The sequence below is a fragment of the Pithys albifrons genome, chromosome 3 (genome assembly GCF_047495875.1).
Source record: "Pithys albifrons albifrons isolate INPA30051 chromosome 3, PitAlb_v1, whole genome shotgun sequence".
Lineage (NCBI taxonomy): Eukaryota > Metazoa > Chordata > Aves > Passeriformes > Thamnophilidae > Pithys > Pithys albifrons.
The window spans coordinates 70,650,112-70,666,312 of NC_092460.1; the positions used below are offsets into that span (position 1 = coordinate 70,650,112).

Genomic DNA, 16,201 nt, shown 5'->3' on the forward strand with positions numbered 1-16,201 from the left:
GTCATATAAAATGAGGACAAGTTTGGGGGGGAGGAGGAGTAAGGAAGATAAACTCAAGCACTTGCAGAGTAAAACTTCCTTTGTTAAAGTCTGGTTTTAATTGTTTTAAAAGCTATACTGCCCACAGCAACCTGATCACATCTATGGAGATGATTGCTGTCCTGATCGGATGCGTGTGGGACTCTTCATAATGTACCTCATCTGTGTGCTTGCCTTGAGATGGATGATATAATCCTTAACGCGTTGAGAATACGTCATTGCGTTTGTTGCTATACTGGCAAACCCCACAACAAACAGGTCACCTTGACCTCTGTCATGTAAACAGTAATTTCACAGAACTGCTGACACCTGGAGAATGGGATTGACTCCAAAAGGCACCATTCCCACTGGAAAAGGAGTGTGCCCCACGTTTCCCGCACTAGTAGCGCTTATTTACATATCACTATGATTGCGCTGTGCAGGGGAGCGGCCCTTCGCCTTAACCCTCAGGCTGTTCCAGCCGTGGCAAACTGCTCGCTGTGCAGTCACGTTCCCAGCGGGACGAACACGCCGCGTCCCGGCACTCCCGGAGCGCCCGCACCGCCCGCCCGACCACGGGCACCCCACGCAGGCGCAGGCGGGTGCAGGGCTGGGCAGGGCGGGAGCCGCAGAACGCCCCGAGCGGGGCCCCGACGTTACGTCGAACCCCGCTATCCGCGGAACCAGGTGCGGCGCCTCCACCTCTCCACGCCCCGGGGCTGCGCGGAAGGCGCCGCAGCACATCCCGCCCCGCCGGGGGGGCGGGTGACACGCCGCGCCGGATGGGGGCGGGGGCACGACTGCAGTGATGGAAAATTTTCGGCTGCTGCATCTCCTGCGCGTGCCCTCGCCGGTCCCCGCCCCTTCCGCGTTTGCACCGCCCGCTCCGCATCCTGGCGGCGGCGCTCCAGAACCTTCTGCGGCCGTATCTCCCTGCGCCGCCCGCCCGCCCGCCCGCCCCCTCCCCCGGCAGCAGAGCCCCCAGTCCTCCTGCCTGGCTCACCCCAGGCGAGCCTCGTCCCCTTGGCACAGCCGCGGGCACTACGGTGAGGCCAGGAGGGCTGTAGCCTCGAGGGTCTGAGCTGCTCCCGTGACCCTGCGGCCGCCCCTCGCAGCCACCACGTGCTGTCGATGCTGCTAAGAAGGGAGTGATAACTGAGGGGCCGAGCGACTCAGTGGCAGCACTCGAGGGTGGCCGCAGCAGAGTGGGGCGGGGAGTGTGCTGCTGCGGCGGGTCAGGAGCTGGGGAGGGGAGAGGCTGCCTTGCAACACTGCCCCTCAAGAGACAGCAGCCATATAGGCCCCTGCTACCGTGGCATCGTAGCGTGTGTGCGAGGGGCTGGAGCGGACGGTAAAGCCCAGCCGCCCACTTCCACGGAGGCCCAAACAGAAAAGCCTTCCGAATTTTCTGCAGTGTTTACCCGAGGAAAAGGAAGTAGGGCATTCTTCCCTTTTCCCCCACCCCCCACCCCACCCCGCTTCCTACAGTGGTGTTTATCGTAACTCGCATCACCAGCGGGAGGCCGTCGGTCCGGATCGCTTCCCGGACGAAACGTTGGTGGAGCCTGTCGGCTTCCACAGGGGCCTGGGTTTGCACATGCACCACAGCTTGGTGATGTGGTTAAAAATAGCAAGTGACTGCAGCGAGGAACTACGATGGGTCGGTGGCACCTCGTCCCTTGCCACGCACCCAACCAGTAGGAAACGCCGGCGCTCGGCGGCGCGCCAGAGGCAGGCGCGGGATGGAAGCGGAGAGGCAGATCCTGGGTGAGCCGGTACCCACCCGGTGCTGCAGTCACGCTGCGGATGCTGCACCGGGCCGGTGGAAGCACCTCTCAGGCAGGGCGCTCTTGACAATCACCGCAGCGTCGTCTGTGCCGTGTAAACCAGTCCCCCCCAGTGCAAACACGGGAGAGCTGCTCGGCTCCATGCGCTACTGGCCCCACTCCCGACCCCCGTCCGGCACACGCCGGTGACCGGCTCCCACCCCTCAGCGGGGGCGCCGCCGCTGCCCCCCCGTGCGGCGCAGGGGGTCACTCGGGCAGGGCGGGGGCGGCGCGGCGCGGCGGCGGCGAGCGCCGCGCCCCTCGCGATGACGCGCCCACATTCCTGCGTGAAGAGCGGCGGCGCCCCGAGGGGGCCGTCAGACCGGGAGAGGCGCCGGAGCGACACAGACGCAACATTTTCTTTCCCTTTTACACCGCTGGCTTCTTTTACGTGACTTTTTTTTTCTACCTTTATTTATTTAGGGGTTTGTTTTCGCTGACGTTTTCTAGTTAAGGGCTTTTTTCCCTTGCAAGAAGAAGCAGCAGCAGAGAGAGGAGCATCTCCTTATTCCGAGGCTTCGGGAGAAAACCCTCGCTTCCAAGCTCTTGCCCAGAAGGTACGGCGGGGGCCGGCTGTACCGGGCCGCCAGGAGGAACGGGGGGACTTTTCGGAGGGAGCGCGTTTCGTCCTTCGCGCCTTTGTGCGGCGGCAGCGCCCCGGCTTGTCGCCAAGACCCTGCCGCGCTCCGCCGGGATGCGCCGCCGCTGCATCCCGGGAAGGTGGCAAGCCCGCAGAGCGACTGCGGCGCGACGCGGCCCCGCGACCGATTTGCGTTTTTCCATTGAAAACGCCGGGATGCGCGGTGTCACCGACAGGGAGGAGGGAGGTAAACAGGGAAAGCGGCGGGGCGGGAGGTTCCGGTAGCCGATGTGACAATCGCCGCTCGGTGTTGCATCAGGCTGCGCTCGGCTGTCGGGGCGGGGCGCGCGCGGCGGTGCCGCTGCCTCGGGCCAGTCCCGCCGCGACGCCGCCGCCCCGCGCGCGCTTACCTTCGTCCGCGCGCCCCCCGCCCCGCGCGCCCCCCGCCCCGCGCGCCCCCCGCCCCGCGCGCCCCCCGCCCCGCGCGCCCCCCGCCCCGCGCGCCCCCCGCCCCGCGCGCCCCCCGCCCCGCGCGCCCCCCGCCCCGCGCGCCTGGTACTTTTCCACTCGGCGGCGGGCGGGGGCCGCGCGGCCACGTGACGGCCGCGCGCCCGCTGCGGCACTGACGTCGCTCCCGCCCCCTCCGCAGGCGCGGCGAGTCCCGGCAAGGACAAAAGAGCGGCCGCCGCCGAGCACCGACCTCGGCCCCGCCAGCATGAGCAGCGCCGAGATGGGCAAGTTCAACATCTCCCCCGACGAGGACAGCAGCAGCTACAGCTCCAACAGCAACGACTTCAGCTACCCGTACCCCACCAAACCGGCCGCCATGAAGAGGTGAGCGGCGCCCCGAGCCGGGCGCGGGCGGCACCCGGGAGGGACCCGCGAAGGACTCGCCGGGCCGCGAGTCGGGCGCGTTCGGAGATGCGGGAGCGACTGCGGCGGAAACGGGCAGCGCCGTGCGCTGATGGAGCGGCAGGTGGGGTGGTTCTTTGGGGGCTGTTCCATCGGTTCTCTCGTTTCCCTTTGAAATGGATTGGAAGTGCTGAACGGGAAATAAATGTGCCAGTTGCCCGTGACAATCACTAACGAGGTAACGTTGTTTTGCAGCCACTATGCAGATATTGATCCAGAAAACCAAAATTTCTTGCTCGACTCCAATCTTGGAAAGAAGAAATATGAAACTCAGTATGTAAGTACATAGCAATGACGTTTCAAACAAACAAAAAAATGTATTGCCCAATTTATATTTGTTTTAATTCTGAGATGAGTAAGAACTCTATTAATTATTACTTATCTCCCTTTTCTTAGCATCCAGGTACTACTTCCTTTGGAATGTCAGTATTTAATCTGAGCAATGCTATTGTGGGTAGTGGCATTCTTGGTCTTTCTTTTGCCATGGCTAACACTGGAATTGCTCTTTTTGTGTAAGTATCTTTTTTGCTGTGTAATTCATAATGGAAAAATACTTGATGGAAGAATATGACCTCTAGAAACTGTACAGTTCAGTACAGTCTGCCATAGGTGCAGAATTGCATTTTAGGATTTATGGCTTGTTTTTAAATATAAAGACTGTGATACATTCAGAAGGACTTAGAAAAATTAAACATGTTAATTGAAAGTTCTGCAACCCACCAAAACATGTTATAGTGAATGTTACTTTACTTAGCTGTGGTTACTCCATGAATAACTGATAGACTTCTCTTGAAAGTTCCATTATCCAAATGCCGATCAGGGACATGGTCTCCTTTTCCTCAACTGACATTGTTGTGCCTACAGAGTTACAATGTACTTACACCAATAAAGAAGTCCTTTTTGTTGCTACGCTTTTACTCAATTCAGAAAACTGCTTTCAGTTAACACCTATAAAAATTGCTGTCTTCCTGCAAGGGAGGGACGACAAACAACTGTATCTTTATTGGTATGTCTACAATGGCAAAAACTTCCAGGTAAAAGTCAGAACCATAGTAATGTAATTGGAAATGACATGAGGAAACTACATATTATGTACAATGCCTTTAAATGTCTTGGGAAAATACATTTTTTGTGTATTGGAAGCAGTTCAGCTCACATGATGTGTAACATCAGTGACTTGACTGCTTATGAGCATCCATCAGTATGTTTAAGGGAAGTCTGTGCTTTTATCCTGGAAATAGATAAGTGTGTTAAATGTTGAAGAACATGTGAAGAGTAATGTTTAGTTCAAAATTTCCCTGACTCTGTTGCCCCGTGTCCAGAAAGTAGATCAGATTTACTTCCAGATGTTTCACAGTGTGTAGAGTGTCATTCAAGTTTCCTGAATAAACTAATATATAAAGTTCTGATCTAAAGGATTTTATTTTAAATGTATGGTGATTTGTTAATCTTTCACTAAGATTTTCACTTACTTAGATGATGATAGACTGAATGAACAACTTAGCCTGAATTGAGAAGAGATATATACTTCATCTCTCTACACATCAGTTTCATTCTCTAAAGATGTTCTGCAGCACATATAAGATAATGAGCGTAATGCACAATAGAACGTGTGAGGAGAGGTAAAAAGAGAATTTAAGGTTAGATATTTGAACAGACATGGTGGGTCCTTTTTTCTAAAGAAAAAATTTTTCAAAACTGTTAATATTAACAGTTGGGTGCTGAGGTCATTTAGTTGTCTTTCATTTCCAGATACTGCATTCAGATCTATTTGCATTAGTACTGTTTCAAAGACAAACTAGCTTGTTTCCTTTCAAAACTTACTGTAGGTTGTATAGTTCTGAGGCAGGAAGGCAGTTAATCACTGATGATAGTAAGGATTTACGATGACACTGAAGGCATTACAGGCATGCTTTAATAACTAGGTTATAGATTCAGATCCAGATGCAGTTGATTAAGGCAGTATATTCTTCAAAGACTGTGGAGTCCCTTGTGCCAATGCTGTGACTTGTCACTTGTGTCAGCGCTAAATAAATAAACAGTATGGTCTGGAAGCCAGAAATGGAGTGAGCTTCAGGATGAGTTTGCTGACTGATCTTGGTCAACATTGTAGGCAGGCATTCCAGGTTAGTACTGAAGGGTCCAGGGTATGTGCTGTTTTAGAGTAATGTAGACTTGGCACATCTCAGCTCTGTTGTTTCTAGTTGATGTCTGAGTCAAATCCTAGTTAATCTCTAGCTGTCAGAAGTAGAGAGGTTTGTTTGTGTGCATCTGTTGGTCTTGAATTGGTGCAGTAACAAGAGTTTCCTGAATGCCTTGTACAGACCTGTGAAGCTTTGCTCAAATCTCTTGGTTTCCAGTTCTTTGTGCTGCATTTGCTAATTTCACCAACATTAAACACTGCACGAAAGGAGATGTAAAGGGTACTCTTAGGAACATTAAATGTAGCTTGCCATTTTTGAGCAGATATGCTGATTCTTAGGTTTTCTATAAAGTAGAGTGTTTCTAATGGTATAAGAAAGACCAGGGGATTTTTTGAATATATTGTAATTTTCCACTGTTCTTAAGCAGCTGAGAAGTCCCCCCTAGCGTGCCACTTTAGAAAGTGCATTTGTTGAAGGAGAGATTTGTTGTTGAGAGATCTGAATTTTAGGTGATTCAAATGTGCTTCTGGAAATAATATGCATTGCTTGTAAAAGCTGTGGGAAAGATAAAAAAGCCACTAGCAATTCCCTTGTAAGCACACCTGAAAAGGAAAGAATTTTTAATTTTACTTTTTTTCATGACACTAGATATTTATTTCCATTTGAAAACACAGCTCTCAATGTGTCTTAATTTTCAGTCAGTTCTTAAAGACTTTTGCAGTTTCATCTTTACATTAAAAAAGACATAACACAGATTTAAGCTGAACAGCTGATGTCTTTTAAGACCAAGAGATGATTTTCACCTCAGCTGCTGTTAGTCACAACTGTATATTCAATAGGTACATGACACACTGTTGAACAAGGATAGGAAGAAAGGAGAAATATAGTTTCTTACAAGGATACAAACCTCCAAGACCACAATTCCCACTGATAGTTTGTTAACTTATTTATATCAAATGTAGCCAATTATAATTGCCTGACAGCTTGGTGATGTTTACTCCACCTTACAATGAATAGAAGCGTTGTTTAATCCTACACTGGAATTTCTTTGTATGCCTCTGAAATGCAATTTAGTATAAAATCCTTTCTAAACTAGGTGCTCATGGGGTTTTTAGCTGACCCTAGAATCTACATTTTTTTTCCCAGATAGTATTTTAATATGAATAGTGTTTAATACCCCTTTATTAATAGGGTTAGAATAAGTCATTTATGGCTATTACAGATTTGCATGTTTTCTCTCCCCAGAATACTCCTGCTGTTTGTCTCAATATTTTCTTTATATTCAGTGCATCTTCTTTTGAAGACTGCCAATGAAGGAGGTATGGAAAATTATTAGTTTACAAACATATAGTATTTATTTCATATAGTATCTATGTGAAACATACCTTTCTAATGGAATATTCTGTTTTCTGTTAGGATCTTTATTGTATGAACAGTTGGGAATGAAGGCTTTTGGTATGGCTGGAAAACTTGCTGCTTCTGGATCAATTACAATGCAGAACATTGGAGGTGAGCACAAGGTCTTAAAATGTCTGTACTGTCAATAATAATTGTTCCCTACTTATTCTTGGAGACTTACTTTTCACACAACATGTGTTCATTAACTGCTTGTGTTCAAGTGAAGTTATGAAACATGTTATGTGATTCTTGCATCGTGTGGCATATTCTATATTTGTAATGATCTATGATGTTATTCACCTACAGCTATGTCAAGCTACCTCTTCATAGTGAAATATGAGTTACCATTGGTCATCAAGACATTTATGAACATCGAAGAGACTACAGGGTAGGTGTTAGAACTCCTCATCAGAGAAACTATTAGGAGAAACAAATATGGAGACTGTATATATTTTTATATGAAGACCACGTTCGGTACACCATAGGGTAGCTTCTTACTCAGACAGAGATACAGTAAGTTTTCCCTTCCCCTGAGTGCTTCACTTCATTTAGATCAAGCCTGACCGGGAAAAGGGTAGAAAAATACAGGTATCGCGTCATATTACAGAAAGCTGTTCTCTAAAGAATATCAGGTAAGTGTTAATGTATGTACCAGCCAGTACACACTCAATAAGAAAAGATAAATGTGGTTATGGTTGGTTTTGTGTTTTGGTTTTGTTTTGTTGGGGTTTTTTTACTGCATTCAAACTGGTTTGGTCTGATTAATTTGGTTTTCTAGTGTTAATATTGTGGGGAGTGATTTATGCAATGGATGTCTGAAGGAGCAAAAATGTTCTCAAAAAGATAGGGGGACTAAATACTGACCTAAACCAGAGTTTCTGTGGCCAAGACTAAACTGGTGGATGCCTTCCCATCTATCCCTGGGGGCACCTTGACTCTAGAATGGCTTTCACACTTGCCTTTAAAAAGGGGTGCCTTAGATATGATTCATTTTATCTAACCATACCCTCTGAAAGTTAGATTTTGAGCTCCTCACTACTCTGGTCATTGTATAATCAGTGGAGAAAGATGATCCTCTGTAGTGGTCAGTTCAGTGCACCTGGCTTAGATGTGTTTTGGGCATCTCCAAAGAACAGTTAATTGTATCACTCTGTATTGAGAGAGTATGTAAAAACAAGATGCCTGAGTTCAGATGGATAGAGTTAAGTGCTATAAATCTCACTCTTCAGAGTTGTACTTCTGTGCCTTGTCCTGAAGTGTCCCAGTCTTGAGAGGGCTGAGCAGCTCAAGACTCCAACTTACACCTAAGCCTGAGTTCAGAAGGTAGGCATTTTTCTGCCTGTGTTCCCCAAGGGGTGTTAAGCCATTTGGTGGTGTTCATACAGCTTGCTGATAGATATTGTCATAACAAAACTGCTAGCCATCTCTTTTTTTTTTCCTCAACATACTCGAATACTGCACCTACCCCATCTACTTAGTAGTGTTATGTTTACAAATTCTTGCTGGGAAGGTTCATTTCTCTGCTTTGAATTCAAGTCCATATTTTTCAATTCTTAAGAAAGTCCCTGGCATAGCCAGTACTTAGAAGGGGGCTTGGAGGCAAGTATTTTTAACTGTCCCATCTTCAGTAAAGAATTCAAAATTGGTTGCAGTTCAAGAAGGAAAGTTAAATGCTGTGAATGAATCTCACTGGATACAGCTGCTGCTTTGAAAATCTGGCAGAGAAAATTAAAAAATCAAGATCTCTGTCTTAAATGTTTTCTTGTTGGCTGGCACTAAGTAGCTGTACATTGATTTAAAGTAAATATTTCTCAGCGCTCTGGCAACTGTGAACCCCATTTAGCTGAGTCTTCTCCATGCATTGCTTAGGGGAGCCTGGGTGGCTACCATTGGCATGGATTCTACTCTGGCAGCCTAGTGCCTAAAATGTAAGCACTTACCTGTTTTAACTGTCCCAAAATAAAGCTTACTGTAAAAGATGTGGAATTCTGAGTATTACAAACCACTAGCTCCATTATTAAAATTTGTTTAACAAGTTTTTAAATAGTTTGCTGTATTTCAAAGCCACGCAATCCCATTCTTTACTCTTTAGCACAGAAAAGCTTTGAAGTCCTTGATCTGAAAGTCCTGATGGCCTCTATATGGGGTATGCATAATAACAATGGACATTCTTATGGCTGTATCAAATGCAAGCCATCTCTGTGCTGTGATTTCTTTTAAATTTACCACAAGACCACGGTATTTAAGAATAAAAGGTGTATGATGTTAATGTCCTATACATCTGAAGTTTCTCAAACAGTCCTTTTTACATCTAGTTACCCCAGATAAAACTGAGGAAAGAGATGACCAAATTAGTTTTGTATTTACTACATAAATCCAGAGCAAGTCAGTTACTCCCATATTTCCACTAGCATATAAAAGCTTGTAATTCAGCAATTGAGTTTGAATATACAAATTTCCAATTAAATCATTAATTTTGCTTTGTTTACCTCAATAGTATACAATGCATTTTCAAATAAATACTGTTAGATGATGCTATAAGAGCATGTAAAATACTAATATTTGAGAATAAATGCTTAGTGATTCTTTAGTTGCTTAAAGCATATAGGATGATTCTGTAGGACTTTGTTTTTCTGTGTTTGAAAATTATGTTCTAATGCTCCAAAATGTTTTGTCAAAAAATAGCCTTTGCTTCTTATGGAATAAATGGCAAAAATGTTCTGAAGGAAAAAATTTCTGAGGTTTTTACCGTGTTTTCCCTACTGAAAGGGACTAAATGTGCCTCCAAGAGACTCCCAATGCTTGTTAAAGTTTTCTCAGCCTGTGGGCTTGAGCTACTCCCTTACCTTCAGCCCTCACCTGTTTTTCTTTGACTCCTGCAGGGCACCCGACAGAATTTTATTTCCATTAAAAGTGGAAACCCTGTTGGGGCTCTGCAATGTTCTAATACATCTGGAGAGTTGGGAATTAACACTTAAAACATTACTATTTCTTCCATGATTGATCCCAGCTGACTTTTTTTTCTAACCAGACATTTACTTTTCTGTCCTCTGACTTCCAGATGCATATTATTTTTATAAAAGGACACTAAAGGAAAGGCACAATGCAGGTTTGGGGTGAGATAAGAAGCTATTGTGAAGTGTTAGGCCCATAGAGGAAATGGAATGCTAATCCTTTGACATCAGGTAGTGCATTTTTTAAGGAGCTATGTGTTGTAAAAGACAGGGGTGAAAACTAAACTGCAAATCTAATTTTTAAACATATGATTACTTAAAAATATTACCTTTTTTCTGCAGAGAATGGTATCTCAATGGTGACTATTTAGTGCTGCTGGTGTCTCTCATCCTCATTCTTCCCCTGTCCTTACTGAAAAATTTAGGTAAGCAGTAGAGTGCAATCAAAATAAAAAACATACTGAAAATACTTTGGGAAAATAGATTGATACAATGTTTGAGTCTTGAAATGCTGTGTGAATTAACAGCTATTTCCAAACTTTTCTCTTGGGACTAAGTGTTTAGGTAATTGCTATCAGTCTGCTTGAAAAAAGAAAAATAAGACAAGTACCCTAAATTATAGGAAAGTTTTTGTGGAAAATTACAGGACAATAGATAGGGTGGCTTTAGAACAAGGCTTAACAGTAACTTTCTGGATTTGGTCTATCTTGGTTGATAGTGAAGTAATATTATTACTAGTTATCCTATAACATCCTCCAGAGTATAGGGATGAACCATTGTCTTTGCAATGTCTTTTGATTTTAGATCCCAAGCAGTAGCAGAATATTCATACCAGATGCTTTATCTGAAATGTCTGTAATTCAGCAATATATGTGAATAATTTAGTTAAGTTAGTTGTTTGTTTGGAGAATCTTGTAGTGGAGCCTTAATAACTGAGAGCCTCGACATGAGTTAATTTCTCAAGTTACTATTTTCTAGAAATCAAGTAAATCAATAAAAACAGAAGGGAAAAGGATAAGTTCTCATAGTGCATGCTATAAGAATTAATCATATAATCAGTTCATACACAGTAAACAATACAGGTGTTGCTATGAATTTTTTTTAGTTTGCCTTTTTTTTTTAAGTTAAAAAGTTTGATATTACAGACTCACTGTATGTACAGACCCTAATATGTCTTCAAGAACTTTCAGATCTGGGTTGAGATTAGCAGAAAGTCAATGAATAATTAATTTGTTCTGTGTGTAATGCTAAGAAAATCACAGTGTAAAGAGATCACTGATAGAATATGTTTTATCATAATGTTTTGACTTGAGTGGTGTTTCTGTTTATTATACCTTAGATTTTTTTTTTCTTTCTTGATCACAGGGTATTTGGGCTATACCAGTGGCTTTTCATTACTTTGCATGGTCTTCTTTCTGATTGTTGTAAGTATAATCTTGTTGACTTCCAGTGCTTGTAAACCTGCATTTTAAAGTGAAATTAAACACAATTTCTGAAAATTTTCACATCTTGCATTAGTTAAATAATAATAAATGCATGACTTTATTTTTAGGTAATTTGGAAGATGTTTCAGATTCCATGTCCTATGGACAGTGACATCATTAATGCAACATTGTTAAATGCAACAGTGGCATCTTCAATAAAAGAAAACATAACAAATGATGATATGTGCAAGCCAAAATATTTCATCTTCAATTCACAGGTAACTGACCAAAAATCACAAAGTATTGAAAATAACTGAGACTAAATACATGGCAGATAAATTAAGTCATTTTTCCTTCACGTGATAGCCCAGTTCTAAACTTAGGATATGTTAAGCCTTTCTGTTCCAGTAGACTTGGACACTGTTTACCCCATGTAGACTGGGTGTTTCCACATTCCAAATACAGAAAAATTAGCAGAGCTTGAGATGACTGTTTGAGTGGCAAAACCCACATCTTTCATTCTTCAGCACAGCATTTCTCAAACTTTCTCAAATAAGTTAGTGAAACATTTTAGAAAGTAGATTGCAGAAGATGAAGGAAATAAAATTGTGAAAGCATGCAAATAGGAAATGTTTGCAAGGGTTTGAGATAGACTTGTTCTCAGTCACAAATTCTTGACTCATGAATGCTTGCAATTACAGTGGTGAATGCCACACATGGAGAAGTATGTGGAATACACAATACCAAGACCAGGCTATAATGGCTTAAGCCTGTGAGTTGCAGAACATAATTTTAAATGCAGATACATTCAGATCAGCATGGACTTCAGTGACATTTGAGACTATTTGGTCCTCAAGGTCTGGTCTTAAGAAAATATGAACGTTTAAATTTTTTCCAAAGTTTCCACTGTCAGGAATTGTTAGCCTTTGTCAAAAAACTAATGTCTAAGTCAAAACTGAAAAATCTACTGTTGATTTTTTTAAACTTAATTATTTAATGTCTGTTGAGATACTAAAGGAAGATATTTTTTTTTCAGACTGTTTATGCTGTCCCAATCCTAACATTTTCTTTTGTCTGCCATCCTGCAATTCTTCCTATTTATGAAGAACTGAAAAGGTAAATGTTAAAGATACACCTGTAATTTCACTAAACAAAGTAGTATGAAACAGTATGTTATCACAACTAACAATGTTTCTTTTCCTTACAGCCGAAGCCGTAAAAGAATGATGAATGTGTCCTATGTATCTTTTTTTGCTATGTTCCTCATGTATTTATTGGCTGCTCTCTTTGGATACCTGACATTTTATGGTGAATATGCCTTCTTTCTTTTAAATTATTTATTCTCGGCAAACCCACAGTATTACTTTAAAGATAGAGCAAGCAAGCATTTACTATGAGTTCTAAGTATACACTGTTTGTTGGAGGTGTTTTTAGTACTTCTATAAGTGCACAGCCAGATCAATGGTAGAATTAGGCCCAAGACACAGGATTAAAATTGGATTAGAACATACTCTGTGCCTCCAAGTCATCCCTGTGTAAAATGGAGACATGCTTACAGGAGCTCTTGAGGCTTTCAATTCATATTGATGTGACTAAAATTTACTTAGAATTTAGAGCAGAAGCAGTTAGTTGTTATAAGAAGTATGTCAACTACATCTAATTAAAATACTATTTTATTTATAGAAAAAGTTGAACCCGAACTGCTTCATACCTACTCTGCTTATCTGGGTGCTGATGTTCTCCTTCTTATTGTGCGTCTTGCTGTACTTATGGCTGTAACCCTCACTGTTCCTGTAGTTATTTTCCCAGTAAGTAATTTTTTTTATGTGTTACTATCATTTTTATTTTCATCATCTGTACTGTTGCACTATTTTACTTATTTGTCCACTCCTGTTTATTAATTTAGAGAATTTTTCTCTTAACTGAAAAAGGAATTTTATTCTAATAACGTTGATGAAATATAGCTATACTATTAGTTCAAATAAATATGCAACATTTACAAAGCATCAGATACAAATACATTCAGTTATATTGTTTTCCTGGTGTGATTTAATTGGGGAAATGACATAGATTGCACTCTTGTATTACCATCTTAAAAAAGTCAGCATGTTTTTGTATGTACATTGTGGACACAACCTGACTATTTAGATGTATATTGTTGAGCAGCATGCTTAGATGTTAAAAAATTCCCTGGAATTTATTTTTGTTCAAGACAGCTGTTTTTCCTTTTTTTTTTTTCTCTATTACTGACTGTGCTTTGAAAATCTAAATCACTAAAATGAAAAAAAACAGAAATGAAGAGCTGCCTTTCAAATGCAGAAAGTAACTGTCTTAAAAAAGAACCAAAACATTTCTTTCGTCTTTCAACTTGCATTAAAATATGAAGTGTTCAGGAAAGTTATGTTAAAATACTTTCAGAAGGAAGGTCTAACTTAAATAGCAATCATTGTCTTCCACAATAAAGACTAAACTGTCTTTTTTCTTTTTTTTTTTTTTTAATTCCTCCCTCACCCATTCTCTTCAAAAGATCCGCAGTTCCATTACCCAGCTGTTGTGGGCAGGGAAGGAGTTCAAGTGGTGGCGTCACTTTTCCATTACAGTTGCTCTTTTGGCATTTACCAACGTGCTTGTTATCTTTGTCCCTACTATTCGTGACATCTTTGGATTCATTGGTAAGCATTCTCTTGTCGGTTCAGGCAGTCGTTCACATTTTAGAAAAGGCAGTTCCCATGTATCTGAAGTATGTTTACCTGTTTAAGAATATTTATTTCTGTGCTTTTTCTATGCAGGTGCTTCTGCGGCTGCCATGCTGATCTTTATACTTCCTTCTGCCTTCTACATCAAATTAGTGAAGAAGGAACCAATGAAATCAGTGCAAAAGATTGGGGTATGTATAGGCAGATATGTAATTACACTTGCTTAGTAGTTCAGACACAAAAAAAAAATTCTGCGTCATGATTTAACACTTCAGAAGTCCTGGTGAAGGTAGTCACTGAATTTGCATTTGATGTTGCCTTAATTAACATGTGGGTGCTGCATAGGAACTAAGAAGCCAAGGAGCTGGCCATCACAAGGCTCAATTCACTTCAGTGACTTCTCTCAGCCCGTGGCCCCCAGTTTCAGCAACAGTTTGGTCATTCTGTTGCTGGTAAGAGCTAGATTTCAACAGAACACCCTTAAGAGCTATACTAAAAAAAGTCAAAACAGTCTTTAAATATTCCTTTAAGACTTACTGATGTCATTTACCCCATGAAAGCTGACCTCTGCCAATCGTGTGGGTTATCCTTACTGTTGGTAGTCAGTATATACTGAGTCAGAGTCAAGTCAGCACACTGGCACAGCCTGACTGGTATCAGCAGCTACATTGACTTTCCTTAGCTGAGGGTGAGGTCTGCTGTACTGAAAAAAACTGTACTTTTTGATTTGAAAAAGGCCCCCTTAGTATGAGAAAGGTACTTAGCTCCTTATCATTGGCTTGATCTCTTGTCTCTTAGTTTGTGAGTCATGGCATTTGTGCTATACATGGGCATGACTTTACAGGTGTATGTGACGGTTTAACCAACAGTGTCACAGCAGCATCTGAAGTACTTTTTTATGTTTTCTTTTTTTCAGGCTGCATTCTTCTTTCTAAGTGGCATACTTGTGATGACTGGGTGTATGACACTGATTATTCTAGACTGGACCCACAATGTTACATCTGATGGCCATTAACTGCCCTGGTTTAATCTCTAATACTCCACTTCAAATGCCAGTGTTCACTCAGATACCTACTGAGAATGAAAATGAGCTATTCAGCTTCCTTTAAAAGGCAGATTCTTTGTTGATGGTTCGTCTGACTGTAGAATATCTGAACTCTGTCTTTAAGAAACTATTCTGCATGATGGAAGTGGATATTAACATCAAACCATGTGAGTGTCTGGCTGAAGGAAGTGACAACTTTATTCCATTCCAGAGAATGGACAGAACTCTCTGTAGACTTTTATCAAGCCATGTTTGGCTTGCACCATTGTTACTTGGATATTTTGTTATTTTGCTTGAATGTGCCTAATGGAACCATTTGATGTGAGAAAGAACTCTTTAATTTACAACAAAGTGTTTAAATAACCAATGAGAGAGAGAGAGAAAGAGAGAGAACACTTATTTTTTGTACCAAAAATTCTTATGGACCTCAAAAGCACTATTTTGACTGTAAGAAACACTTTTCTAAAAAGAAGGAAAGAACAACATAGATGAGCTCATTACGAATATTTAATCAGTGTCCTAAATTAAATTATTAAATTTAGTTTGACTTTCTCGATCTCTTCACTCACGTGACCAGTGATAGGACTCGAGGATACAGCATGAAGCTGAGGCACGGGAGGTTTAGGTTGGGTATCAGGGAAAGGTTTTTCACCCAGGAAGTGGCTGAGCACTGGAACAGGCTCCCCAGGGAAGTGGTGACAGCACCAAGCCTGTCTGAGTTCAAGAAGCATTTGGACAATGCTTTCAGACCCATGGTGTGATTCTTGGGGTGTCCTGTGAAGGCCAGGAAGTTGGACTCAGCAGTGCTGATGGGTCCCTTGCAACTCAGCATGTTCTGTGATCCTTTAGAAGAAATTTTATTTTAAAAATGCTTCTGATGACCTAAACAGAAAATTAACCAATTCAGGTCAAAATTCTCTGATACTAAATGCTTCCCATGAAATTCACCTAGTTCAAATTAGAGTGAAAATAATCCTGAAAATCATTTGTCAGTTTACTTGAGTAACTATAGTTACCTTAGTACCCAAAAATGGTGTGGAAATCCACATTGTCAAGCTTTAAAAACCCCCACCATTTAGAAGTGAGTACATTTGAGAAAAGCTTAGATAATCTGAAATTGTAAAGATGGCATTGACATTTCCCTTCTTGAGGTACTCAGTAGTGCAATTGTGTAAAACAGGGTTTGGAGGTTTTGCTTTTTTGT

The 16,201-nt window shown here is 42.4% G+C and overlaps 1 protein-coding gene across 1 annotated transcript; it reads left to right on the forward strand.

Moving 5' to 3' along the window:
- Positions 1-2,139: 2,139 nt before the first annotated feature.
- Positions 2,140-15,501, forward strand: SLC38A2 (solute carrier family 38 member 2). The gene is made up of 16 exons (XM_071552341.1): positions 2,140-2,401; positions 3,074-3,258; positions 3,532-3,613; positions 3,733-3,848; positions 6,726-6,799; positions 6,897-6,989; positions 7,185-7,266; positions 10,175-10,257; positions 11,198-11,256; positions 11,385-11,534; positions 12,293-12,372; positions 12,464-12,564; positions 12,940-13,064; positions 13,784-13,928; positions 14,046-14,143; positions 14,869-15,501. Exons 2-16 carry the CDS (start codon positions 3,140-3,142, stop codon positions 14,965-14,967), a joined length of 1,506 nt encoding a protein of 501 aa, XP_071408442.1. The 5' UTR covers positions 2,140-2,401; positions 3,074-3,139; the 3' UTR covers positions 14,968-15,501.
- Positions 15,502-16,201: the final 700 nt, after the last annotated feature.